General features: G+C 37.0%; 1 protein-coding gene across 5 annotated transcripts in view; it reads left to right on the plus strand.

The window, feature by feature from the left end:
* Positions 1-27742, plus strand: part of CSMD3 (CUB and Sushi multiple domains 3) — a 1255873-nt gene that overhangs the window by 1088830 nt on the left and 139301 nt on the right. For all 5 annotated transcript variants that reach the window (XM_047727675.1, XM_047727671.1, XM_047727673.1 and 2 more), the window contains 3 exons: positions 4125-4249; positions 11322-11418; positions 14138-14242. In XM_047727675.1, coding sequence (XP_047583631.1) covers positions 4125-4249; positions 11322-11418; positions 14138-14242 — 327 coding nt within the window. The remainder of the gene's footprint in view (positions 1-4124; positions 4250-11321; positions 11419-14137; positions 14243-27742) is intronic.

Consider the following 27742-nt stretch of genomic DNA (forward strand, 5'->3'; position numbering starts at 1 on the left):
TTTATAAAAAGCACTATTAAGCATTTTCTTTCTTTCTTTTTTCTTTTTTTATGTTGATACCAATACCAGGAGGTAGATAAGATTGTTTCTCTTAAGAGAGTAAAAACTCTGTGGTTTACAGATAAAAGCAGAATCAGGATTTGAACACAGGATGCTTGTCTAAAGCCCATTGCTCTCTTAATCCATATGTTATATAGTGTATTACTGATCAGTAGGGAAATATGTATCTTTTAAAATAGGAAACAAATATTCAGATAAATAATATATGTAGGAATTGAAACTTTATAAAATATCCTATGTATAGTAATGCATATCTGGGGATACGTTTATAGTATATTTATATATAGTAATATGAAACTTTGTATTGTTATATATGGCTTATTTAGGAAATCACTGGAAGAAAGGAATAATGCAGGAATGATGAACAGGAACCTATAACCAAAATATACACACAGATATCACAGATATACAACCAGTTTGTCAACAGTTTATTCACCAAGCATTTACTGAGTGCTTACCAAGTATCAGTCTCTCATCTAGCTTTGAATAAGAAGATAAGATTCCTGCCCTTTTGGAGTTTACATTTCAGTAGAGGGAGACTGAGCAACACACCAGTGTTGCTTTCAGATAGTAGTATGTACTATGGAGAAAAGTAAAGAAAGGGCGGAGGTCCTAAGACACCCAGGGCATGCTGCTGTTTTACATACAAATGAAATGAATGGAGGGGGTTATAAAATCTTTGAGGTAAACATGTGTATAGTCTATGAGGCAGAGACAGATCTTGACATGTTCAAGCCACAGCAAGAATCCCAGGTATCTGGAGCAGAGTGAATGATGGCAAACATGATAGAAGAGTCTGGGGAGGCAGAGCGGAGGCCAAGTCATATGGACCCTCAAAGTATGTGGGACACTTGAATTTTCTCTAAGCAGTGAGAGAATTCATTGAGCTACTTTCTAAAAAATCACTGTGTAAAGAGGGATGGAGTAGGAGCAAGAGGATGGAATGGCAAACTATTGCAATAGTGGAGAGGATAAATAAGGGTAATTTTGATAGGAAGATCATAGTCAGGGATGAGAATTGATAAGCTTCATGATATACTTTTTTAAATGGAGATAGGAAAGTTTACTGATAGGTCGAACATAGAGGTAAATGTGAATTTGAATATAAGAAAAGAAATTAAAATGAATGAATCCTAGATTTTTGGCTTAGAGCTAGGTGAATGATAGTAACATTTACTGAGATGGAGAATTGTATAGATAAAATTTCAAAAGCATTGTTTTAGACATATTAGTTTTCAGAGGCTTATTGGGCATATTATAGCAGGAATCTGAGCAAAAGTCAGAATTTGAGATAACAGACATTTAGTAGTCATACTATATTGATGACATGGAAATAGATGGCATTTTTAAGTGATGGTTAGAAAAAAAAGAGAAGACAGCTTAGGTCAGAGAGTGTTACAACATTTACAAGATCAAGGGAGGAGGGTAAGCTACAAAGAAAGAAGAGAAGGGAAGAGAAGAGAAGAGAAAGAAAAGGTGAAAGAAAGGAAAGAGAGAGGAAGGAAGGAAGGAAAGAAGGAAGGAAGGAAAAGAAAGAAAGAGGAAAGAGAGGAGGACAGGAGGAAGGAAGAAAAGAAAGAAAGGAAAGAAAGAGGAAGAAAGGACGAGGAAAAAGAAAGGAAGAGAGGAAGAATAAGATTGATTGTATCACCAGTGGTATAGAAAAAAGCAGGCTAGTGTGGTGTCTTTGTAGCCAAAGAAAGGCTCAAGGTAGATGAAGTGATCAAAAGGAAGAGATAATTACTCAAAGATTGAGCAAAATGCAAATTAAGAATTGAATAACACATTGCAACAAGAATATTTTGGTGACTTTGGCATAGTCATTTCAATGGAGTGAAGACAAAAGACTGATGAAATGGATGGAGGACAGATTGGAAAGCGAGGAAGAAGGGATTTGTCACTGTCGCAGCATGGAAGGAAACCTTAGAATATGAAGGGTAAATGAGTTAGAATCTTGACGCCACAGTGAGCAGAGTTCCAGACAAATAGTTAATTGCTTCATCTTCTCAGACTTCAGTCTGTTGGAAGAGCCTAAAATTAAAAAGTACATGAAAACATAACATGAGCTATACCATGACAGAGCTCTCTAGGAAAGAACTGGGTGCTATGGAAAACTATGGGACACTTAACGAATATGGGAGTTAGCAAAGAAGTAAATAGGTAAAACCAACATTGAATGATCATGGATGGTAGTGATTGCTATGTGGGAGAAGGACATACCAAATCACTATTAAGAGAGTATATTAGTTCAGTAGGTTGAACTGGGATGGGGGATTGTGATGGTGACATATTAGGAAACCATGAGTACCTATAAGCCTGAAGATGCAGTTAGAGACTGATAAAGTTAGCTGTATTTATCTTTAAAATTGACACAACAGGGAGATTTTTGAAGGATTTTCAACAAATTTTAATTTTAAAAAGGTCATTTTAATAATAACGAGACATATTACATGTATAGTATACCCACCGTGACGAGGCCCATTGGTATGATTACTGTAGTAACCGAGACAAAAATGAGAGTCAGGTAGGATAATGCCAATGTAGAAGACCAACCGTACTTTCTTTGAACTCAGAATCAGCACTTCATCAATCACTTATTTTTAATCTGTTTTTGGGAGTGAATCTCTATTATAGAAGTCTTACAGAAGAATCTTTATTATATTCTTCCATTCCTAGCACATCAATTCTTAAGTCATCTCAAACTGTTGACTTTTTGTTTAAAGGAGCTATTTTTTTTTCCTGATCCATTTAACCTGAATGAATATAGAACCCAATAATGTAAATTTTTAGGAAATTACAACAAAATGGTTTTCTTTGAAGATACATTCTTACACTATTAAAAACCTTTGTAGCACTCTTCTGAGCAACTGCCCTATGCTTTTGCATTAGGCTTTGGAAGCAGCAGAAAACTAACTTTTTAAAAATTATTATAAAAGGCATATCCTGATATCTCACTGTTACAATGAGACTACAACAAATGCTCAAGCATCAGAATGCCAGTGGTATCTAAAATAATAATAGTTGTGAAAGGAAATAATAAAAGGAAGTATATTTTATTGACCTCTCCCTGTGTTCCAAGCAATGTGCTAGCTTCCTTATGTACATTATCCTATCTATATATTTTTCACAAAAGCCCTTTTTTAAACACCTGCGTTATCATTTCACATACAAAATTTCTGAGTTTCAGCTAGTATAAGGAACATATCTAACATCACACAGTATTTAACATTGTAAGATAGGTCATGCCCAGAGCCAAGCTGATAGTAGGTAGGAGCATTTTAAGATTAATACTTAGTACTTTTAAAAAATGATAGAGGCCTTTATTGACTTCAGAGCAGTTCTACACATTTTTTTTTTCTTGTCATACAGTACTGGCAATAACCAGACTGGCCCCATATCAAGTTTCCTCTTCCACCAAAGGGCATGGACTATGGAGCCAAACTATCAGTATTCAAATTTCATCGTCATCTCTTACTAGCTCTATGATTTCAAGCAAGTTATTTAATTCCTTAGTGATTCTATTTCCTGTAAAATAAAGAGAATATTTATATTTCATTGGATTGTTGGGAGGCTTTAATGAGTTAAAAATCTGTACACTGCTTTTAAGAGTCTTAGGCAAACAGTAGGCTCTGTATAAGTGTTGCTATCACCTTGATTACTCCTGAAGAGATGTTATTACTCTTTAAATGATGCATAAAGAAAAAAATCATAAATATAAGATAATTCTTCAAAAAATTCCATTTCTAGACATGAGCGATTTTAATGCAAATGTACCATTGCACTTTTTAGTAATATACTGGAGGTGATAGCCTGTCATTGAGTTAATAGTTGTAAGATTTTAGATATGCCATTGTAAGGTTATCCATTCATGTTGTCTAATTATTTTTAAAAGTTTTTAGGGAGAAAGATTTAATTTTCATTGTTCTTATGAGTTTTAAAAAATAGTAAGATTTGGCTGTGTTTGCAATTCTAGTATCTGTCTAAGATGTTATCTCTGACCTTTTCTCTTATTTTAATCCTTTGCATTAGAATTAACTCCCTCTCTTGAATTGTTTTACTTTTAGTGCCCTGTGGTGGAATTTTAACTAAGCGCAAAGGGACTATTTTGTCTCCTGGATACCCTGAGCCTTATGACAACAATCTGAATTGCGTATGGAAGATCACAGTGCCGGAGGGAGCTGGCATTCAAGTAAGGAAATTTAAATTTTTCTCCTTTTTATTGTATGTTTGAAGTTAATCCTCTTCAGAGATGACAGGTTGCAGGTTACTTCTAAAGGTTTAAGCCAGTGCTTTTCACTGGCATGGTTGAACGTAAGTAGAAAGATACTTATTAATTTTCCCACCTGCAAAAAAAAGAAAACCAATTCAAGAAGGCATAAGCAGTAAGAAAAAATATGTTGCTCTACATGACATGGAATCGGGGGTAAAGGTTGTTTATTTCAGAAGTTTAGTTGTGTCCTTCTTGATCCAGGTTTTTCTCTCTCTCTCTTCTCTGCCATTTTAGCACGTTGACTTAGTTCTTAAGCTTCTTTTCTCATGATCTTGAGATGTCTACATAACAGCTTTGCACAGCAATGGCCAACAGCCAAAATGGAATGTTTCTATCTTACATACCTTTACAGTGGTTAAATTTTTTTTTTTTCTTAGAAATCCTTCCAGTAGACTTTCCCTCTTGTACTATTGATCAAAATTGCAAGCAGATTCATTCCTAAGCCATATACTACTGGCCAGTAGCAAAAGATTTATTATGATTTGGCCCAAACAAATCAATATTAAGTAAGGGGCTCGACTTCTCTTCTGATGTGTACTGTCCTCATTTAGTTGAACAAAATCACTTCTCTGTTAGCAAGGCACATGGATGCTAGTCTATAATCAACATGATATACCATATTATTACAACTGGGGAAGAGAAATTTGACTTGTTACTCTGTTTTAGAAGGAGGTTGGTTGTTTCTGGATAAATTGATGGCATTTTACTCCTGAGTCTGTATATATTCCATGGAAGGTAATTATTCTTCACAAAACATTATATAATCTACATTTCATAAAAATAATTTGATTACTTCTCCAACTGAGTCATAAGGTTTTCCTCTGGAAACTTGAGATATCTGTTAGCCATGGAAAACATAGCCAAGAAATCATTCATTAAAACTGAAATTAGTAGTATAATTTTTAGTTTAAAAAAATCACCTTTTGAATTTTGTAATTTTTCAGAAAATTTTTTAAAAAATCACTTGACAGGTGCTAGGAATGAAATAAGTCAGTAAACCAATGAGAAAATATGAAATGTATTACAGTATTTTAAAGGACATTAAAAAATGAAAAGACTATAGATCTATGCTTTTATTCTTACTAGCTGTGCTACCATTTTATGGCCAACCTATAAAATTCTGGGAAAACAAGTAAATCCTATCTCATGACCGGTAGAATGAACAAAGATTTTAGAATTGTCCATGTTCCAGGTCGTATAGAAAATCTGAAAGCAGGTGATAACTTTAGAACCTTCATAGAATATTTGCTATTTCATGTAGTTATGAGTTTATGAAGGTTATCCTAGAGCTCCTAAATATTATCAGCTTGTCCATTTCTGTCTCAGCTTACAATAATATTAAAAAAGCAAACCCTAGCATTTCCCCTCTAATTCTCATTTTTTTTTTGTTTTGTTTTTGAGCCCTGCAATGTGGCTTTAGCATTCAGTGCTCTAATGAGTCACTCATAGTAATCACCGAGGACCTATATATAGGTCAGTAAATGCATTGTTTTGCCCATTCTGCTTATTCTGACAGCAACATTCTAATCCCGTCCCTTCTCTTGTCACTCTTAAAACATGGTTTTTCTCCTTAGTTTTCACGGTACCAACACTCTCTTGGACTTTGTTTTATTTTTTACAGCAGTGGCTCTTCGTTCTATATCTAGGAACATGGTCTTGTCTTTCTATTCACCACATCAGATACAGCGCTTAAGAGATTGCGTGGTGTTTGTTCATCTTACGTTACACCATTCTCTCTGACATTTTATCTACTTCCATGTCTTTGGCTACCATTTTGTGCTGATGACCCCCAGGATCTGCATCATAATAGACCATCAGAAAACATTTTTTTTTTTTTAATGAAGAACTGAATAAATATTGGGTCTCAAACCTAAATATCTAGCCCAGACCTTTCACTTAAGTTGCATGTCATATATCTTACTGCCCACTGGGCATGTTCAGCTAAATTTCTTGCTGGAATTTCAAATTCAACCTGTTCAAAATTGACTTCATGATTTTTTCTCATTATTATGGAACTTCTTTAGTGTACTCTGTCTTGGAATGAATCCTTCATCCATTCAGTTGCAGAAGCCAGAAATCTTGATGATTTTTTTTTCTTCTCCTATTTTATACAATGAAATATGTCAGTGTCAGGTCTGTCTTTCATAAATCAAGTAAGTCTATTTCTCTCCATCCAAATTTTTACCACTTAAGATTGGGTGGTCATCATTCTTCTCCCAGGTTCTTTTTTTCCCCTAATCTATTTCTCAGAGGGCAGAGAGTAACCCCAAATTAAAAACCCAATAATGCCACTTTCCTGCTTATAATACTTCAACTGTCCCCTCTATCCTTAACTTCTTGACAAGTTGATTATGCCTTTGTGCTTTGTCCTCATTTCTTATCTCTTCTGTTTACACTATTTTAGTTTTTTTATAAAAGCTCTCTTTTGCCTTTAGGCCTTTGTGCATGTTGCTCCCTTTGCAAGCAACACTCTTCTTGAGTTTCCTTTATTTGGCTTATTCTTAGTCATCGTTTCTGTCTCAACTTAAAACAGTTCCTGTGAAAAACTTTCCATGAACTTGAGAAAAGGTTAAGTCCCGTGCTGTACGTTCTCATAGGTCCCTGTAATTTCCTTATTATAACACCCATCACATTTTACTGTTATAGCTTATTTAATTATCCGTAAGCTCATGAGGGCACTAAGTCTGCTCTGGCATGCTCAGTAAATATTTTTAGAATGAACCAATGAATACTTCCTCAAGCAGTGGAGTTTTGGACTATTTTAAGGAGTTAAGGCAGTATGATGAACTAAGACCTCTGAAGACAAAGGACATTGTGTATCACTTGTCCTAGCCCAACACGGCTCAAAGTTGGACTCTTAATATCAATAACACTATAAAATCTTTCCCTGAGGAAGCATTTTATTTTTTTTTTATTATTTTTTTTTAAAGATTAAGATTTTATTTGTCAGAGAGAGAGGGAGAGAGAGTGAGCACAGGCAGACAGAATGGCAGGCAGAGGCAGAGGGAGAAGCAGGCTCCCCGCTGAGCAAGGAGCCCAATGTGGGACTCGATCCCAGGACGCTGGGATCATGACCTGTGCCGAAGGCAGCTGCTTAACCAACTGAGCCACCCAGGCGTCCCGGAAGCATTTTATTTAATGATCACACATTAGAAAACAGAATTTGAATTTAACAGAGCATTTATCAGACTTAACAGAGTGTGACGTGTACTAGGTTTTTAATTTTAAATACTCTAAAGGACTGCCAAACACTTTTCTTCTAATTAACCACTTATATGTATGGTAATTTTAGACATATCCCTAAATCATAGGAAATTATATAACATATATACACACATATGTAGTATGTGATTTATATTTGAAATTTCACTAACTTTACCTAAAAGCTACCTGACTACTATATACTACTAAACATCAGGTTTAAAGAAATGCTTATTTTATTTTATTCAGTTAGGATGAATATCTGGGTAAATTAAGAATTATATGAATATTCAATAAATTCTCTCTGAGATGAAATGGGATAACCAGTGGTGGAAAGAAGAAACATTTAAAAATGCTGAAAAAGGTCCAAATAATATAGAGTGATAGAGCTATCTTTAGAAATAGCTTCAATAAATGGAGTGATTTGTTATATTAAGTTTACATGAGAAGTTTTTTGTGGGGACTAGTGTATTCATTTGTCTGTCTGTTTTAGCAAAGTCTATTGATGAAGAATTCCAAAAGGGCTATAATAACAGAGTTATCAAGCAGAAGAACACTCTTTATGTGAATAACCTTGGGAAAACAACACTCGTTACTTAATTGTGTCAATTTGTAGAATGATCATCATGAGTTAATATAATCTAGCAAGCAAATTAAAATGAGATTTGAATGTCTATATGAGGAATATCTGTTTTTAGTGATTGGAAATTCATTACCTCATAAAGCTATCGTGTTGCCGTGATGGACAGCTCCATCTAATGCAAGATTTTTCTTAACGCTGAATCAATAGTTGCTTCTTTTTAAATCTTTTATTTTGACTCTTATTGGGCTTTTTGTCGTTGTGGATCCTCAGTCATTTACTTGATTCTCCCACACCTTCTGTGTTTATTGCGCCAAACTACATTCACAATGTGCCCAGACTCCAAGTGGCAAATTATGTTAGTCTTCTGTGGCTGCTGCTACTTGACGAGAGCTTAAAATAGCAGAAGTTTTCATAAATCAATCAATCAATCAATCAATCAATCAGCAGACATTTATTCTCTCAGAATACTGGAGACTAGAAGTCCCAAAGCAGTTTTCCTGAGCAGCAACTGAGGTGCTGACAGGGCTATGCTTTGACCCTCCAATTTTCCCTCTGCCCAGGCTCTCGGGGAGACATTTCCTTGCCTCTTCTAACTTTTTGGTGGCTGCTGGCAGTCCTTGGTATCTGACAGTATGACTCCATTTTTTACCCGCATGGCCACATTGCATTCTTTTCTTCTGTCTGTGTCAAATCTCCTTTGACATCTATTTTATGAATGTAGTTAGAGCCCATCTGAATAATCCAGGATAATCTCCCTATCTCAAGATGTTTAGTTTAATGGCATCTGAAAGGTCTTTTTTTTTTTCTTCCTTGTAAGGCAATATGTGTAGGCACCAGAGATGAGGGGACCTGATATTTTTGGAGCCAGTATTCAGTCTGCTATACATATGTATCCAGAAGTAAACAAAATTTCTTCTTCTCGTGAAGATAATAGGCTTTCTTACAGATGTTTCATTTTTGTTCTCACCACCCCTCTGATCTCCACAGCTCAGGAAAAAAAGATAAATTATTCGTAAGTCTTCCCTCTCACTTCCTTCCCTTATTCAGATTACACAAAATCCAGTAACTTCCCCTGTAGCAACACATATGACATCTCTGTCCCCCTTTCTACTATTTATTCCTGCTTCCAACCTACTTCAATCTTTCATTGTTTATCACACCGACTATTGCAGTGGACACTGAAATCATCTTTTCACTTATATTTTTTTCATCCAATGCCGTGCAGTACTTAAAGCAGTTCAGATTTTGCTCCTCCTAAAACCTTCAGTGGACTACTCAGTCGCATAATTACCGTGGTGGTGTTCAGTCTTTATAGTCTCTTGGCCAGTCTCTCTCACAACTAAGATATATTAAATCCTTTATACACACTGGACACTATTCTCAACTAAAATTAATTTAATTTTTACAACAATTCTATGAATTAGGTACCTTTACTACAATGATTTATAAGAGTGATTGAAGGCCTAGAGAGATTAACAGCTCTTCTAGGATTACATGGCAGCCAATGGAGGGAGCCAAGAAGGTGCAAATCCGAGCATCTTCACTCCGCAGTCTCTAGTATTTATCCACTAAGCTGACTCTTTTGAACTTTTCTCTGCTTTTCCTAACTTTGCATGCATATTTCCTCATATGTAAATACTTTCTCCTGTGGCTAAATTGGATTACCAATGGTTCACTAAATCCACCTCATGGCTTGCCCCCTCTACATTTTTATAACTCAGTAATTTCTTTCAGTGGAAAACTGCTCAATACGTTTAGCTTATCCCAAATGTCAACTCCTGCATGAATCCTTACTTTTTTTTTCTTTTCTTTTCCTTTTTTTTTTTTTAATCTTTTCTTCCTCCGAATTGTAAGAAAAGAAAATTCAGGTATGAAGAGAGAACTGATCATTGTTTAAGGAGGTAGTGATAATATTATAATCATACAGCTTTAATTCCATTCTTCATCCTGTCCTGGAACATTGCCATTGGGCCTCATGCCTGTCACACAGGCAGGGTATCTGTTGCCATGTGGCACACACCCCTGGAAAAGAGGCACCAACATTCACTTGACGGGAAGAATGATGATGGTCTATTTTGTGGATAAGAAATTTTTAATGTATGTCATTGTTACAATTATTTAGTGAGTGAGTGCAGTGTTTACAGTTATAAGAGACTTTAGCTATACAAATTTATTTTAATAGAGTTAGTCCTTCCCTTCCTCCAAAACAGTAAGATATATACTCCACAAAGGGAAAAAAGATCACATCCACAGTTGTGGGGGTCCTGTGGGTTCTTGCATACCTCAAGCTGTGCCAAGTGAAGGGTGATAAAGTAACACATGCCTCTTTCTTTAAATAAAATTTAATAGGAGAGAATTGTACTCCAGCATTTCCCTTATCAACTTTAGGGACCTTCACAGTAATTTAGTTATTATGACTCCATTCATAAAAGTAATCTTTAAACGATGTACCCAAATGAGTTATTAAGTATAATTTTTGTCATCCATATTGAGACCTATTAAAAATGTACATAGGGGATAATGTTAAATTTTTTTAATGAAAGGAAATTGAGCAAAGACTAGGCAAATAAGGAAAAATAAAATATATCCAGTATAAGCCTAGCTAAACTGGCAGGAATCTAACACTCCAAAATATAAAAGTTAACCAGTTGTTTAGGACATGCACGGGGGTTCCTGGCACTAAGACATTAATTAACCCAAAGCTTTTATTTTTATTTTTTTAGATTTTATTTCTTTATTTACTTTACATTTATAGAGACAGAGAAAGAATGGGGGGAAGGGGCAGAAGGGAAGGGAGAGGACAGGCAGACTCCCTGCTGAATGGTCACTGGCTCCATGTGGGGCTTCATCTCATGACCCTGAGATCATGACCTGAGCCAATATCAAGTGTCAGATACTTAACCAGCTTAGCCACCCAGAGGCCCCCCAACCCACAGCCACAAAGAATGTTCTGAGATGGTGACAGACATTATCAGTGTTATACCCATAGTGAACACTATTAGGTGCCCCATCAGCTCTTCTCACCAAAGTCCGCTCATGTAAGCTAGTGCAACAATGGCAGAGATCAGTTCTGCTAAAATCCTTCTATGAAGGGCCACAGTGACATGGTCCCAGCTCAGAGTTCACTCTTCTAATATGGTGGGGAGGACAGAAATATTAATATCTTGTTAGAAATATGTTTTCTTATCAGAAAGTATTATTTCACAGGTGCAAGTTGTGAGCTTTGCTACAGAACATAATTGGGATTCTCTGGACTTCTATGATGGGGGAGACAACAATGCTCCACGACTTGGAAGTTATTCAGGTAAACAGAAGAGCTGAGCTTAATTAAAATAAAGATATAATTAGGAATATAAAAATCTCTCTCTCTTTTTAAAAGAGCTCCCAGAACTCTGACTTGGCCATTTAAATTGCTTTTTATAAACTATACACAGGGAACTAAATTATAAGGTGAGAAGTTTGAAAGGCATTAAAAGTAATGACATTGAAATTGCTGTTTAAAACCTTATTATATTCTTACTGTATTTATGTAATTATTTATTGATGCTTTTATAGTAATATTTTCAGCTGAGCTGTGGTTCAAGAGTAATATGTGTGCCCTTAAATAGTTAAAATTTAGACAGTGCTTGGTAATTATGCTCTATCTACTCAATAGAGTGTTACCCAACCATTAAAATAATTTTTGAGACTGTGTAACAACATGGTAAATGTTACAAGGTACTGTTGAGTGAGAATAAAGAGAATATAAAATTATGTCTATGAAATTAATAAACTTATATAAAGTTAATATATACCCAGGTACCAAGACCAGAAGGCCTTTAAATTTGTTAAGGTTTTTAAAGGTAATTTATGCAATAATCTAACAGCTTTTTCCAATGTATGAAAAGTGAAATCAAATCTTACCTCTAATTTTAACTGTACTTTTTACTTTATTATACTTTTTAACTGTAGACAGAGGAACATAGCTTAACCACCAACTTCTTATTTTCAGATGTACTTGAATCAGTGTGAATGGTTTTAAGTTTTTAATAGATTTTAAAATAGAGTATGATAACCAGTTTTTCAGCATCACCATGGAGAAAAGGAAAGAAGAAATACCTGGAGTAGGAGTGACTTGGTTTAGTCATAGAAAGTATTTTATCTATAGATTAAGGTAGAAGTCTTTCTTGGAAGAAATCTCTTAACATTTTGAATATACATTTGTGTAGAATAGATTGGAGGTATACTTTCTTTCTTTCTTTCTTTTATTTTTTTAAGATTTTATTTATTATTTATTTGACAGACAGAGATCACAAGTAGGCAGAGAGGCAGGCAGAGAGAGAGGAAGGGAAGCAGGCTCCCCGCCGAGCAGAGAGCCCGATGCTGGGCTCAATCCCAGGACCCTGGGATCATGACCTGAGCTGAAGGCAGAGGCTTTATTTAACCCACTAAGCCACCCAGGCGTCCCTACTTTCTTAACAATAAATACAATGACGATAATAAAAGTGACAACAACTATTGATTTACCAAGTGCTAGCTCTATGTGACGCTTGTCATCCATTTCCTCGTTTGCTCTTTCTAGCAGTTCTGGTACGTGATTGAAACTTGGAGAGATTAAGTTGACTGAGTTTGTACAGCTAATGTTAGAATGAGACTGGAGCCCAGCTGGTGTGGCTCCAGAGCCAAAGCTCTCGATCGCTAAGATTCTCTAGGAGGCTAAGGGCAGGTCAAGTTTACCTCTATCTTAAATGATTCAGTAAGGATACTATGGACAGGTAACAGGTTGAAAACAAAAACAAAGCAATTATATGTTCTATAATGAATTAGTCCTAACTTCTTTTATAGAAGGATCAGTGAGTGGTTAAGGTCCACAGGGTTGTACAAAGTATAAAGTTACTGTTACAGAAAAATTTTGCAATGCTATCAAATAATATGCTATCTTAAAACATATTTAAAAAAAATAGAATTGACACTTATTTTTATGCTTGTCATTTGAAACTGCTTGAGTTGTAATCTTAAGGATCTTGAATTATTACTCAATGTCAAATAGGAAGTAATTGGCTCAAGCAGATATTTTATGTTTTCAACTCAGTAATCAAACAAAGTCAAGTTGATTTCCTTTAGAAATTCAGAAGTATATCATTATAATGTATTTGCTGAGAGACATGGCTAACACTAGTTTATAATTGGGATTTTTCAAACACTACTTACCAGCTTTGCTGTCAGAGTATAAGATACATCAAGGTACTTTACCTGGTAAAAGTAAGTACATAGAAATACATAGAAGTAAGTACGTAGAAGTAAGTAAGTAAATACATAGAAAAGCATACATAACATGAAATGCATATATATTTGTGTGTTTTATTATATATATATAATAAAAAGGACAATAAATAAATACATCCTTTGAATCCACACATAATCTTAAGTTACTGTTCTATAAAAATCACCTGCAAACTTTAAAGTTAAGTTTCCTGTTAGTTCATGCATGGAAAATTGAAATCCACGTGAAATTAAAAACATTTATTTTAGGTGAACTGTAAAATTTACTGCTTTAACCAGCTCTTTGTTCTGCCTATTTTTAGGGAGCACTATAGAGTGATCCCAAAGTGATCCAAAGACTGTCTCTTTGGAGATAGTCACAAACAATAAAATGAAAAAGAAATGTGGAAGATATATATATATACATATATATATATTTAAAGATTTTATTTATTTATTTGACAGATAGAGATCACAAGTAGGCAGAGAGGCAGGCAGAGAGAGAGAGGAGGAAGCAGGCTCCCTGCCGAGCAGAGAGCCCGATGTGGGGCTCGATCCCAGGACACTGGGACCATGACCTGAGCCGAAGGCAGAGGCTTTAACCCACTGAGCCACCCAGGCGCCCCTGGAAGATATAATTTTATCAAAAAATTCCTGAAAGAACATTTAACCAATATGTAATTTCAGTGATAATCTATTGGCTGATTAGTAGTTAACTGATTTAGTTTTACTGTAATCTTTATTATGTGATCATTGACCTGCCTTTTCAATTATCATTTCAGGAACAACAATACCCCATCTGTTGAATAGTACATCTAATAATCTATATCTAAATTTTCAATCAGACATCAGTGTTTCTGCTGCAGGATTTCACCTTGAATACACAGGTAAATATATCAGGTGTTCCTCAAGAAATTTAAGAACAAGTTTACATTCATTTTTAAATATTAATTTCTTGAATATAGAAACTAAATGGACTTTGTCAGAAGAGAATATCATCTTATTTTTAAAGATTTTGATGTGCCTCTCCATTCTATAAAAGTTTTATTTTCAACAGAATTTATAAGTATTTCTTTTTTCTTCTTTTCTTTTTTCTTTTAAGAACACGTGAAATGAGATCTACCCTCATAATTTTAACACACAATACAGTAGTGTTACTGTAGGCACAATGTTGTGCAGCAGGTCTCTAGAACTTACTTATTTTGCATAATTGAAACTTTATACCTGTTGAACAGAAACTTCCCATTTCCCAAGCTTTGGCACACACCATTCTACTTTCTAGTTCTAAGAGTTTGACTGTTTTTATGTATTTATTTCTTTACTTTTATTATTATTTTCTTGATCTGGCTATTTTAGATACTTCACATAAATGCTGTCATGTAGTATTTGTCCTTCTTTGTCTGGCTTATTTCACTTAGTATAATGTGTACTAGGTTCATTCATGTTGTTGCCTTTGGCAGGACGTCCTTTTTTTTCAAGACAATGGTATTACTTTGCATGTATATACCATCTTTTTATTCATTTATCTATTAATGGGCATTTCAGTTGTTTCCTTATGTTGGCTATTGTGAGTGATGCTGCAATGAAAATAGGAGGGTGGATGTCTCTGAGATTATTTCAAATATTTTGTAAATATACTCAGCTGGGATTGCTAGATCATATAATAGATGTACTTTTAATTTCTTTGAGAAACCTCTGTACTGTTTTCCATAGTGCTTCCACCAATTTACATTCCCATCAACATTGTATAAGGGTTCCAGTTTTTCTGTATACTCACCAACACATATTTTTTTTTTTCTCTAAGATGTATTTATTTCTTTGAGAGAGGTGGAGAGAATGCATCAGGGTAGGGGAGTGAGGAGGGGAAGGAGAGAATCTCAAGCTACCTCCATGCTGAGTATGCAACCCAACATGGGGTTTGATCTCACAACACTAAGATCATGACCTGAGCCCAGATCAAGAGTTGGTCATTTATTTTATTTTATTTTATTTTTAAAGATTTTATTTATTTATTTGACAGAGAGAGAGAGATCACAAGTAGGCAGAGAGGCAGGCAGAGAGAGGAGGAAGCAGGCTCACTGCTGAGCAGACAGCCCAATGCGGGGCTTGATCCCACGACCCTGAGATCATGACCTGAGCCGAAGGCAGAGGCTTAACCCACTGAGCCACCCAGGCGCCCCAAGAGTTGGTCATTTAACCAACTGAGCCACCCAGGCACTCCAACATGTAATTTTTTAAAACAAATAACAACATTTTATAGTTCTCAAAAGGAGACCTATCCTAACATAAAACTCCAGTTTTTTTTTTTTTTAAAGATTTTATTTATTTATCTGACAGAGACACAGTGAGAGAGGGAATACAGCAGGGGGTAGTGGGAGAGGGAGAGAAGGCATCCCACCAAGCAGGGAGCCTGATGTGGGGCTCGACCCTAGGACCCTGGGATCATGACCCGAACTGAAGGCAGACGCTTAATGACTGAGCCACCCAGGTGCCCCAAAACTCCAGTTTTGAGTATTTATGCACTGGATAACATAGCGCCAACATTCTTAAAGCAGATCATCAAGAAATACAAGGAGAAATAAACAGACATGCATTATGAAATTGACCAAAATTGACCCAGTACAGAAATTCTACATAGAGCAATAATCATAGGAGTAATATAGAAAACAATTCCCACACACACACACACACACACAAAATACCAGGTCCAAATGGCTTCACATAGAAATTTGCCAACCTTGGGGCGCCTGGGTGGCTCAGTGGGTTAAAGCCTCTGCCTTCGGCTCAGGTCATGATCCCAGGGTCCTGGGATTGAGCCCCGCATCGGGCTCTCTGCTCAGTGGGGAGCCTGCTTCCTCCTCTCTCTCTCTCTGCCTACTTGTGATCTCTGTCTGTCAAATAAATAAATAAAATCTTTAAAAAAAAAAAAAAAGAAAGAAAAAGAAATTTGCCAACCTTTAAGGACCAGGTAATCCCAATGCTGTTTTAATTATTCTGTCCTCTGTGGTGTATCATAGGTTCTCATAATACATTAGGAAACTACAAGCCAAACTCTTTTATGAATATGATGCAAAAGTCTTGTTTTTTCATTTCATTGAAATTTAATTCACACATAACATTGTGGTGTTCTTGAACTTATGCAATGTGTTGATTTGATATATGTATTTACTGCAAAATGATTACACAATATGGATAGTTAATACCTCCATAGCTCACATAATTAGCTTCTTTTTTTTCTTTGTTATTTTGTGTGTCTGTGTCTGTGTGTGTGAATACTTAAAATCTAGTCTCTTAGCAACTTGCAAGTTTATGACACAATATTGCAAACCATTGTCACCATGCTATATATTGGATCCCCAGAATTTATTCATTTTATAACTAGAATTTTATACACTCTGACTCATATCACCCCATTTTTCCACCACTCATCTCCTAGCAACCATCATTCTGCTCTTTGTTCCTAAGATTCAAGATGAATGAATCTCTTTTAGATTCCACACACAAATAGATATTTGTTTTCTCTGTCTGACTTATTCACTTAGCACAATGCCCTTAAGGTCCATGCATGATGTTGCAAATAGCAGGATTTCCTACTTTTTCATGACTGAATAATTAATTTTATATTTATATACCACACTTCTCTATCCATTCATCTATAGATGGATGTGTAGGTTGTTTCCATATCTTGACTATTGTGAGTAATGCTGCAATGAACATGGGAGCGCAGATATCTCTTTGAGATCCTCATTTTATTTCGTTTGGATGTATACCCAGAAATAGAATTGTTGCATTATATGATATTTATATTATTAATTTTTTGAAGAACCTCCATACTCTTACCCATACTGGCTGCACCAATTTTTGTATCCACCAACAGTGAACAGGGGTCCCTTTCCACCACATCCTCAGCAATATTTGTTATCTCTTGTCTTTTTGAAGACAGTCGTTCTAACAGGTGTAAGATGACATCTCATTGGACTTTTGATTCACATTTCCGTAGTGGTTAGTGATATTAAGCATCATTTCGTGAACCTATTGGTAATTTATATTTCTCCTTTGGAAAAAAATATCTATTCAGATCTTTTGCCTATTTTTTAATCAAATTGATTTTTGTGTTTTTTTTTGTTTGTTGGTTTTGTTATTGTCTTGTTTTGCTACTGAGTTATATGGATATCTTGCGTATTTTGGATATTAACCCCTTATTAGATACATAATTTGCAAATATTTCCCCCATTCTGTAAGTTGCCTTTTTATTATTTCTTTTGCTGGGCAGAAGATTTTTTTTTTAAAGGATTTATTTATTTTATCTTAGAAAGACAGTAGGAGCAGGGGTAGGGAGGGGCGGTGGGGGAGGAAGAGAGACTCTCAAGTAGACTCTGCACTAAGTGCAGAGCCCAACACAGCACTCCATCTCATGACCCTGAGATCATGACCTGAGCTGAAACTGAGAGTTGGACGCTTAACCCACTGTGCCATCTGGGTGCCCCAGAAAATTTATTGTTTTAATTTGATGTAGTTCCACTTACTTATTTTGTATTTGTTGCTTGTCCTTTTGGTGTCATATCCAAAAAAAAAATTCAATGCCAAGGCCAATGTCAAGGAGCTTTTTTCCTCTTTTCCCTTAGGACTTTTATAATATTGGGTTTTATCCCAATTCTGAATAATTTTTGTGAGTAGTGTAAGATAGGGATCCAATTTTATTCTTTTGCATATGATTAAATAGTTTCCCCAGTACCATTTGTGGGAATGACACTATACATTCCCCTTGAGTATTCTTGGCTTCTTTGTCAAATGTTAGTTGGCTGTACATCTGAGGGTTTATTTCTGGGCTCTCAATTCTGTTACATTGGTGTCTCTGTCCATTTTTTATGCCAGTACAAGACTGTTTGATTATTATAGGTTTGTAATAGTTTGATATCAGAAAGAATGATGCCTCTAGCTTTGTTCTTCTTTCTCAGGATTGCTTTGGGTATTCAGGATCTTTGCAGTTCCATGAATTTCTGTCTGTGAAATCATGCCATTGGAATTTGACATGAATTCTGTTGAATCTATACGTGGCTTAAATTTGGTTAAATTTATTCCCAAATTTTACTGTTGTTACTTTTTATGCTATTGTAAATGGTATTATTTTCTTTCTTTTTCAGATACTGTTTTTAGTGTATAAAAACACAACTAATTTCTGAATGTTGATTTTTTATCCTGCAGCTTTCTTGAATTATTCATTAGTTGTAATAGTTTTTGGTGGAGTCTCCAGGATTTTGTATATATAAGATTGCATCATTTTCCCCTATAGATAATTTTACTTAATATATTTGGGTGGTGCTCTAGTGTTAGCTGCGTGTGTGTGTATTTTATTTATTTTAGAGAGATTGAGAGAAAGAGAGCAAATGAGTGGAGGGTGGGACAGAGGGAGAGAATGAGAAAGAATATCAAGCAAACTCTGTGCTGAGTGAAGTCCAACATGGGACTTGGTCTCATAACCTGAGACAAAATCAAGAGTCATATGTTAACTGACTGAACCACCCAAGCATCCCTATCTGCATATATATTTATGACAGAGCTCTTAAGCTTGTATTCCTTCTCTTAGTCTTCTAGAGCCAGGCCCTGTATGAACAACAATCTTCTGCTTTTCCAAGGGTGGTGCTAAATGCTCAGGTCTGATGTCCCTTCCAGGTCCACAAATTTGGGCCAGCTTTCTACACATGCTCACCAGCTCTCTACAAAAGCTTTGGTCTTGTTGTTGTTGAAAGCATACCCAGGACGTCAGCCATTGCATAATGGGGTATTTAGAAGAGGTACCAAAACACTGCAGATGCCCATGGTCCAGCTGGGGGAATCCACAGGTGATGTCCCTCCCACTGGTTCATGAGCAGGCCTTCTGATGGACATAATTAGTAGAATCTACACTCCTTTCATCTGTTCCTTTTTGAGCTCTGGCTTCTCTTTTCCCAGATTCTCATCAGGCTTAGTTTTTCAGGTCATAACTCAATGTGGAAGAGGCAAGAGAAAGTTGGGCCTCTTTCCTCTCTGGTAGCAACTTGCACAGCTGGGAAGATCAAGCACTCACTCATACATTGCCACTTTCCACAACAAGAGAAATCATGGGTCAATCAGGGATCTCTTAGCACTGAGTTCTGTTATCTCAGGAATGATGCAGATAAAGTCAATTTTTTCCTCTTACCCTCAGCAGTGTGTCCAATTTTGATTTTTTGTTGTTTTTGTCCCAATGGCATTTTGTACTTCTACCAGACTCTTTGACTTCCATAAATGGTCTTTCATTCATGGGTGATTGCGTAAGTCAGTGTTCTCCAGAAGCTACTAAACTGTGGCTCAGAGGAGCTGGAGTCAGTTCAAAGGGCACTTTCAGAGTTCACAGCCAGGACCAAAGTCTATACTCTTATTACCTGTTACACTGGTAGGCCAGACTCCTCCTGGATTCCTCAGTGTATTTTTTGATGACAGGAAGCGAAGACAAATGAGTTTGTTGCCAAGTTCTCAGGTCTATGGAACTGTTTCTGACTCAGCCACTTAGGGGCTGGTCTGTCTTTTCCAAATGGCTCTTCTCATTCTTGTACTGCACTGAGATTTCACCATATCTTACCTGGATCTCACATCTCCCAAAAGGCATGTTGTCCATGGATGGCTGCTATGTTATTGTTGCTAAAGGGAGGATATAATAAGGGACATCTTATTCAGCCATCTTGTGGATGGCATTTTCTTTTTTTGACAGTAGCCATCCTAATAGATATGAAGTGATATCTCATTGTGGTTTTTATTTGCTTGCATTTTCCTAATGACTAGAAGTGTTGATCATATTTTCATACCCTATTGGTCATTTGTATGTCATCTTTGGAGAAATGTCTATTTAAGTCCTTTGCCCATTTTAAAAATCAGAGTATTTATTTATTTTTGTTATTAAATTGTAGGAGTTCCTTATATATTTTGAGTACTAACCTAATATTAGATGTATGGTTTTCACATATTTTCTCCCATTCTTTTTTTTTCTTTCTTTTAAATTTAATTTTATTTTTTCAGTGTTCCAAGATTCATTGTTTATGCATCACACCCAGTGCTCCATATAATACATGTCCTCCTGAGTCCCCACCACCAGCCTCACCTAACCCCCTACACTCCTCCCCTCTAAAACCCTGTTTGTTTCTCAGAGTCCACAGTCTCTCATGCTTCATCTCCCCCTCCAGTTTCCCCCAATTCACTTCTCCTTTCATTCTTCTAATGTCCTCCATGTTATTCCTTTATGCACCACAGGTAAGTTAAACTATATGATAAATTGACTCTCTGTGCTTGACTCATTTCACTCAGCATAATTTCCTTTAGTCCCATCCATGTTGATAAAGAAGTTGGGTATTCATCCTTTCTGATGTAGGCATAATACTCCATTGTATATACAGACCATATCTTCTTTATCCATTTGTCTGTTGAAGGGCATCTTGGCTCTTCCCTCAGTTTGGCGACAGTGGCCATTGCTGGTGTGAACACTGGGGAACAGTTGGTCCTTCTTTTCTTTCTTTTTTTTTTTTTTTAGATTTTATTTATTTATTTGATAGACGGAGATCACAGAGAAGCAGGCAGAGAGAGAGGAGGAAGCAGGCTCCCTGCTGAGCAGAGAGCCCGATGCGGGGCTCGATCCCAGGACCCTGGGATCATGACCTGAGCTGAAGGCAGAGGCTTTAACCCACTGAGCCACCCAGGCACCCCTTGGTCCTTCTTTTCACTGCATCTGTATGTTTAGGGTAAATACCCAGTAGTCCAATGGCAGGGTCATAGGATAGCTCTATTTTTAATTTCTTAAGGAATCTCCACACTGTTTTCCAAAGTGACTGCACTAACTAGCAATCCCCCCTACAGTGTAAGAGGGTTCCCCTTTCTCCACATCCTCTCCAACACTTGTTGTTTACTGTCTTGTTGATTTTGGCCAACTGGTGTAAGGTGTATCTTAATGTGGTTTTGATTTGAATCTCCCTGATGGCTATTGATGATGACCATCTTTTCATGTGTCTGTTAGCCATTTGTATGTCTTCTTTGGAGAAGTGTCTGTTTATGTCTTCTGCCCATTTTTTGACATGATTATCTGTTTTGTGTGTGTTGAGTTTGAGGAGTTCTTTATAGATATTAGATACCAGCCCTTTGTCTGTAGTGTCCTTTGTGAATATCTTCTCCCATTCTGTGGGTTGCCTCTTTGTTTTGTTGACTGTTTCCTTTGCTGTGCAGAAGCTTTTGATCTTGATGAAGTCCCAAAAGTTCATTCTCACTTTTTTTTTCCTTTGCTTTTGGAGACATGTCTTGAAAGAAGTTGCTGTGACTGATGTCGAAGAGGTTACTGCCCATGTTCTCCTCTAGGATTTTGATAGATTCCTACGTCACATTGAGCTCTCTTATCCATTTCGAGTTTATCTTTGTGTACGGTGTAAGAGAATGGTCGAGTTTCATTCTTCTATACATAGCTGTCCAATTTTCCCCACACCATTTATTGAAGAGACTGTTATTTTTTTTTTTTTTCTGCCGTATGTTTTTTTCCTGCTTTGTTGAAGATTAGTTGACCATAGAGTTGAGAGTCCATATCTGGGCTCTGAAACTGTTCCACTGGTCTATGTGTCTGTTTTTGTGCCAGTACCACACTGTCTTGGTGATCACAGCTTTGAAGTAAAGCTTAAAATCAGGCAACGTGATGCCCCCAGGTTTGTTTTTTCTTTTTCAACATTTCCTTGGCAATTTGGGATTTCTTCTGATTCCATACAAATTTTAGGATTGTTTTTTCCAGTTCTTTGAAAAATGCCAGTGGAATTGTAATCCGGAAGGCATTGAAAGTATAGATTGCTCTGGGCAGTATAGACATTTTAATGATGTTTATTTTTCTGATCCATGAGCATGGAATGATCTTCCATCTTTTATATATTCTTCAATTTCTTTCATGAGTGTTCTGTAGTTCCTCGAGTACTGATCCTTTACCTCTTTGGTTAGGTTTATTCCCAGGTATATTATGGTTCTTGGTGCTATAGTAAATGGAATCAATTCTCTCATTTCCCTTTCTATATTTTCATTGTTAATGTATAAGAAAGCAACTGATTTCTGTGCATTGATTTTGTATCCTGCCATGTTACTGAATTGCTGTATGAGTTCTCGTGGTTTGGGGGTGGAGTCTTTTGGGTTTTCCATATAAAGTATCATGTCATCTGTGAAGAGAGAGTGTTTGACTTCTTCTTTGCCAGTTTGAATACCTTTTATTTCTTTGTGTTGTCTGATTGCTGTTGCTAGGACTTTTAGTACTATGTTGAACAACAGTGGCGAGAGTGGTATCCTTGTCATGTTCCTGATCTCAAAGGGAAGCCTGTCATCTTTTCCCCATTGAGGATGTTATTCACTGTGGGTTCTTCATAGATAGATTTTATGAAGCTGAGGAATCTTTCCTCTATCCCTATAATCTGAAATGGTTTAATCAGGAATGGATGCTCTATCTTGTCAGCTTTTCTGCATCAATTGAGAGGACCATGTGGTTCTTCTCTCTTCTCTTATTGATTTGTTCTATCACATTGATTGATTTGTGAATGTTGAACCACTCTTGCATCCCAGGGATAAATCTCACATGGTCATGGTGGATAATCTTTTTAATGCACTGTTGCATCCTATTAGCAAGGATCTTGTTGAGAATCTTGGCATCCGTATTTATCAGTGATATTGGTCTGAAATTCTCCTTTTTGATAGGGTCTTTGCCTGGTTTGGGGATTAGGGTAATGCTGGCTTCATAAAAAGAGTCTGGAAGTTTTCCTTCTGTTTCTATTTTTGAAACAGTTTCAGGAAGATAGGATTTATTTCTTCTTTGAATGTTTGGTAGAATTCTCCAGGGAATCCATCAGGTCCTGAGCTTTTGTTTTTTGGGAGATTTTTGATCACTGCTTCAATCTTGTTACTAGAGATTGGTCTATTCAGATTGTCAATTTCTTCCTGATTCAGTTTTGGAAGTTTATAGATTTCCAGGAATGCATCCATTTCTTCTAGGTTGCTTAACTTATTGGCATATAACTGTTGATAGTAATTTCTGATGATTGTTTCTATTTCCTTGGTGTTAGTCATGATATCTCCCTTTTCATTCATAATTTTATTAATTTGAGTCCTCTCTTTTTTCTTTTGGATTAGTTTTGCCAGTGGTTTATTGATCTTGGGGATTCTTTTAAAAACCACCTCTAGTTTCATTGGTGTGTTCTACTGTCTTATTGATTTCTGCTTTAATCTTGATTATTTCCCTTCTTGTGCATGGGGCTGGGTTAATTTGTTGTTGATTTACCAGTTCTTTCAGGTGTGAAAAGAGCTGGTGAATTCTGGATTTTTTAGTTTGTTTGAGGGAGGCTTGGATGGCTATGTAATTCCCCCTTAGGACTCTTTTTGCTGTATCCCATAGGTTTTGGACTGATGTGTCTTCATTCTCATTGGTTTCCATGAATTGTTTAAGTTCTTCTTTGATTTCCAGGTTGATCCAAACATTCTTAAGCAGGGTGGTCTTTAGCTTCCAAGTGTTTGAATTCCTTCCAAACTTTTTCTTGTGGTTGAGTTCCAGTTTCAAAGCATGTGGTCTGAGAATATTCAGAGAATAATCTCAATCTTTTGGTATCAGTTGAACCCTGATTTGTGCCCCAATATGTGGTCTATTCTGGAGAAAGTTTCATGCGCTCAAGAAGAATGAGTATTCTGTTGTTTTAGGGTGGAATGTTCTGTATATATCTATGAGGTCCATCTGATCCAATGTGTCATTCAATGCTCTTGTTTCTTTATTGATTTTCCACATGTATTATCTGTCTGTTACTGAGAGTGGTATGTTAAGATCCCCTACTATTAATGTATTCATATCAATATGAGTCCTTATCTTGATTAACAGTTGGTTTATGTAGTTGGCTGCTCCCGTATTGGGGCATAAATATTTACAATTGTTAGATCTTCTTGGTGGATAGACCCTTTAAGAATGATGTAGTGTCCTTCTTTATCTCTGACTACAGTCTTTAGTTTAAAATCTAATTTATCTGATATAAGAATCGCTAGCTCAGCTTTCTTTTGAGGCCCATTAGCATGAAAAATGCTTCTCCATCCCTTCGCTTTCAGTCTGGATGTATCTTTAGGTTCCAAATGGGTCTCTTGTAGACAGCATATGGATGGGTACTGTCATTTTATCCAATCTGCAACCCTTTGCCATTTTATAGAAGCATTTAGGTGATTCATGTTGAGAGTGATTATTGAAAGATATGTTTTTATTGATATCATGTTGCCTGTGAAGTCCTTGTTTTTATAGATTTTCTCTATAAATTTCTATTCTGTGTTACTCCTGGGTTCTTTCTTCTTTTATAGAACTCCCCTTAATATTTTGTAGTGCCAGCTTGGTGGTCACATGCTCTTTTAAACCTTGCCACTCTTGGAAGCTCTTTTTCTCTCCATCAATTTTGAATGTCAACTTTGCTGGGTAAAGTATTCTTGGCTGCATGTTCTCATTTAGTGCTCTGAAAATGTCTTGTCAGCCCTTTCTGGCTTGCCATATTTCTGCGGACAGGTCTGACATTATTCTGATGGACCTTCCTCTGTACATATGGAATCTTTTCCCCCTAGCTGCCCTCAGAAGCTCTTGTAAAATTATTATTCATCAGTCTCACACTCAAGTGCCTCGAGGTCTTTCTAGACTTGTTGATCTTGGGGGATGTTCTTTCTGCCTCTAGGACATGATTACCCAGATTAGGAAAACCTTCATCCAGAATTTGGTTAACTATATCTTCTAGTCTTTTTCCTTTCTCCACCCCTTCAGGGATCCCATTAATTCTGACTTTCGAACATTTCATGGCATCATTTATTTCCCTAATTCTGTTTTCATAGCTTCTAAGTTGTTTCTTCAGTGCCTCCTCCTGATCCTTTTTCTCTATCAGTTTGTCCTCTAGATCACTAATTCTATCTTCTGCCTCAGTTACCCTAGCTGTTAGAGTATTTAGTTTAGATTGGATCTCATTGATAACATTTTTAACTTTTTCCCAGGCAGCTTTCACTTCTGTCCTTAGAGACTCTATGTTGTCCTAATGGTTTTCTCCAACCTCGCCATTGCCTGGATAATTTGTTACCCTGAATTCCCTTTCCAACATACTGTTTATGTCCCTATCCAATAGTTCTTATGGAGAGGGCACAATTTCTGAATTTTTCCTCTGTTGAGTGTCCCTCCTCCTAGTCATTTTGGTGAGAGGTACTTGAGGGGATGTATAGCTGAGTATATCAACCATGATACAGGCAAGGTTCACCCTGGAAGGCTTTTGAGCTATCGGAAGTCATGACCAAAAAGAAAGAAAAAAGAAAAAAGGAGAGAAAGAGAGAGAGAGAGAAGAGAAGACCCAGCCAGAATAAGCCCCCAAATTAAGATGTATAAAGTATACAACAAAAATGGACAAACAAAAAGACTGACAAAAGTAAATGACAAGAACAATAAACCCAGCCAAAATGAACCCCAAGGATAAAATTTATATAATACTGTAACAAAAATAAATACACAGAAACACTGACAGCAGAAAAAGATGGGAGGGTGGTTAAAAACACTTGATGTGGGCAAGGAAGGTTATTTTGATTCTTCCTGGGTGTATCTTGATATCTTTGTTAAAGGACTCAACTTTCCAGAGATAAAGGGAGAATAACACTGGTTTATATGTAGGGGTATTATTGATTAGGAAAAGAGGATTACCTTGAAGTTTATATCTATATGTGTATTCAAAAAATAGAAAAGAAAAAGAAAAAAAAAACAAGTATATATATGAAAAAAGTTCAAGTTAAAAGATTATTATGGAATATGCTGTATTAAACTTCTCGTTGTTAATGGTAAGTAGATTTAAAAAATTAAAAAGAACAAGAATAGTAAGAACAAATTAAAAATAAAGTTTTATGTATGAAATATAAAGGTTTTAGGGCAATACCGAGGGCTTATTATATTGTTTTCTCCTGATGTTGGGGTTTTACAGTTTTATGGGGACCCTGAGGTGGTTGTCCTCTTGTTCTTTTGGCTGGCTTTCTGGGGGAGGGGCACCTGCCTCATTGTTTTTCAGTCGGTCTTGCTTGGGTTGTGTCCTCCTGCCCCTACCAAGGGGCTGGGCTCTGTGGAAATCAGTTTTTCAGGCTTTTGTTCTCTGGAGGTTTTTGTTCTTTGGTGGTTTTTTGCTGCTTTTTGGAGGTTTAGTGGAAAGCAAACTGTACCCATACCTCTGCCTCAGAGAGAAGCCTCAGTCTGCTCTCCTCTGGGTGGTCCAGAATATACAGACTCCCCCTCTGCAAACTTTGTTTAACTGTGCGATATCCCACAGGCAGTGCACGCCCCCAGCCACTGTCTCAGGGGTCACTGGAAGTGCCCACTTGTCTTTGCACCCCCGTGCCACTAAAACTGTGAGTGATATTGGTCCAGGGAGCCTGTTTCTGGTGGGTGCCTGTGCCGGGACTGCAGTCTGGGGTCCAGACCTCATGGTTGCTCAGGTCACAGCCAAGGGATCCCAGCTAGAGATCTCGCTGAGTTCCTTCAGGCATGGGCTGGGAGTGTCCAAACCCCCGGCCAGTCCTAGAGACCACTGACTAGCACCCACGCAGAGCTGTCTCAGGTGCATGTGGGGAGTACGGTTCAGACCCTGGTCATGCAGTGAACACTGAACGCAAAAGGCTGTGGTTCTAGAGAACACCCACCAGATTCCCTCATCGGGAGGTGTGGGGGTGTGCCCAGCCGAGTAGTGGTGCAAACTTCACAACCCGGGGGCTCAGGGACCAGAAATTGGAGGCTCCGCCACACTACCTCTGGTACGGGTGGTTGCTGAGTCACTGGGTGGTTGCTGGGTGGTGGCTGTCCTGGGTCCATGGGCCTAGGCCCGGTCCCTGACTGCCCGATTCCACCAGTTGCCCCTTAAGATCTTTTACTCTTCTTGAGTGCTTTTAACCAGACTCCAAGTTAATGCTGGTCCCCAATCACAGGGCACTTTCATATTGGTATATTACTTTCCAATGGGTCACTTCTGGTGGCTCCCTCCCCCTTCTGTTTATATTCTGATATCAGTCTGAGCATCCCCCCTCTGCTTTACCTCTCCACTGATATCTTCTCTCCCCGAAGAGATCTAGAAGTGTATAATCCTACATCTTAGGCTGATTTCATGGGTGTTCAGAGTGTTCTGGTAGATACTTAGCTCAGTTTAAAAAACCGGTTGAAACGGGGTCTCCTACTTCTCTGCCATCTCACCCCTCCTCTCCCATTCTTTAGGTTACTTTTTGCCCTGTTGATCATTTCCTTTGCTGTTCAGAAGTCTTTTATTTTAATGTTGCTCCACTCGTCTATTTTTGCTTTTGTTGCCTCTGCTTTTTTGTCATGTCCAAGAAAACATTAC

The sequence above is a fragment of the Lutra lutra genome, chromosome 4 (assembly GCF_902655055.1).
Source record: "Lutra lutra chromosome 4, mLutLut1.2, whole genome shotgun sequence".
Lineage (NCBI taxonomy): Eukaryota > Metazoa > Chordata > Mammalia > Carnivora > Mustelidae > Lutra > Lutra lutra.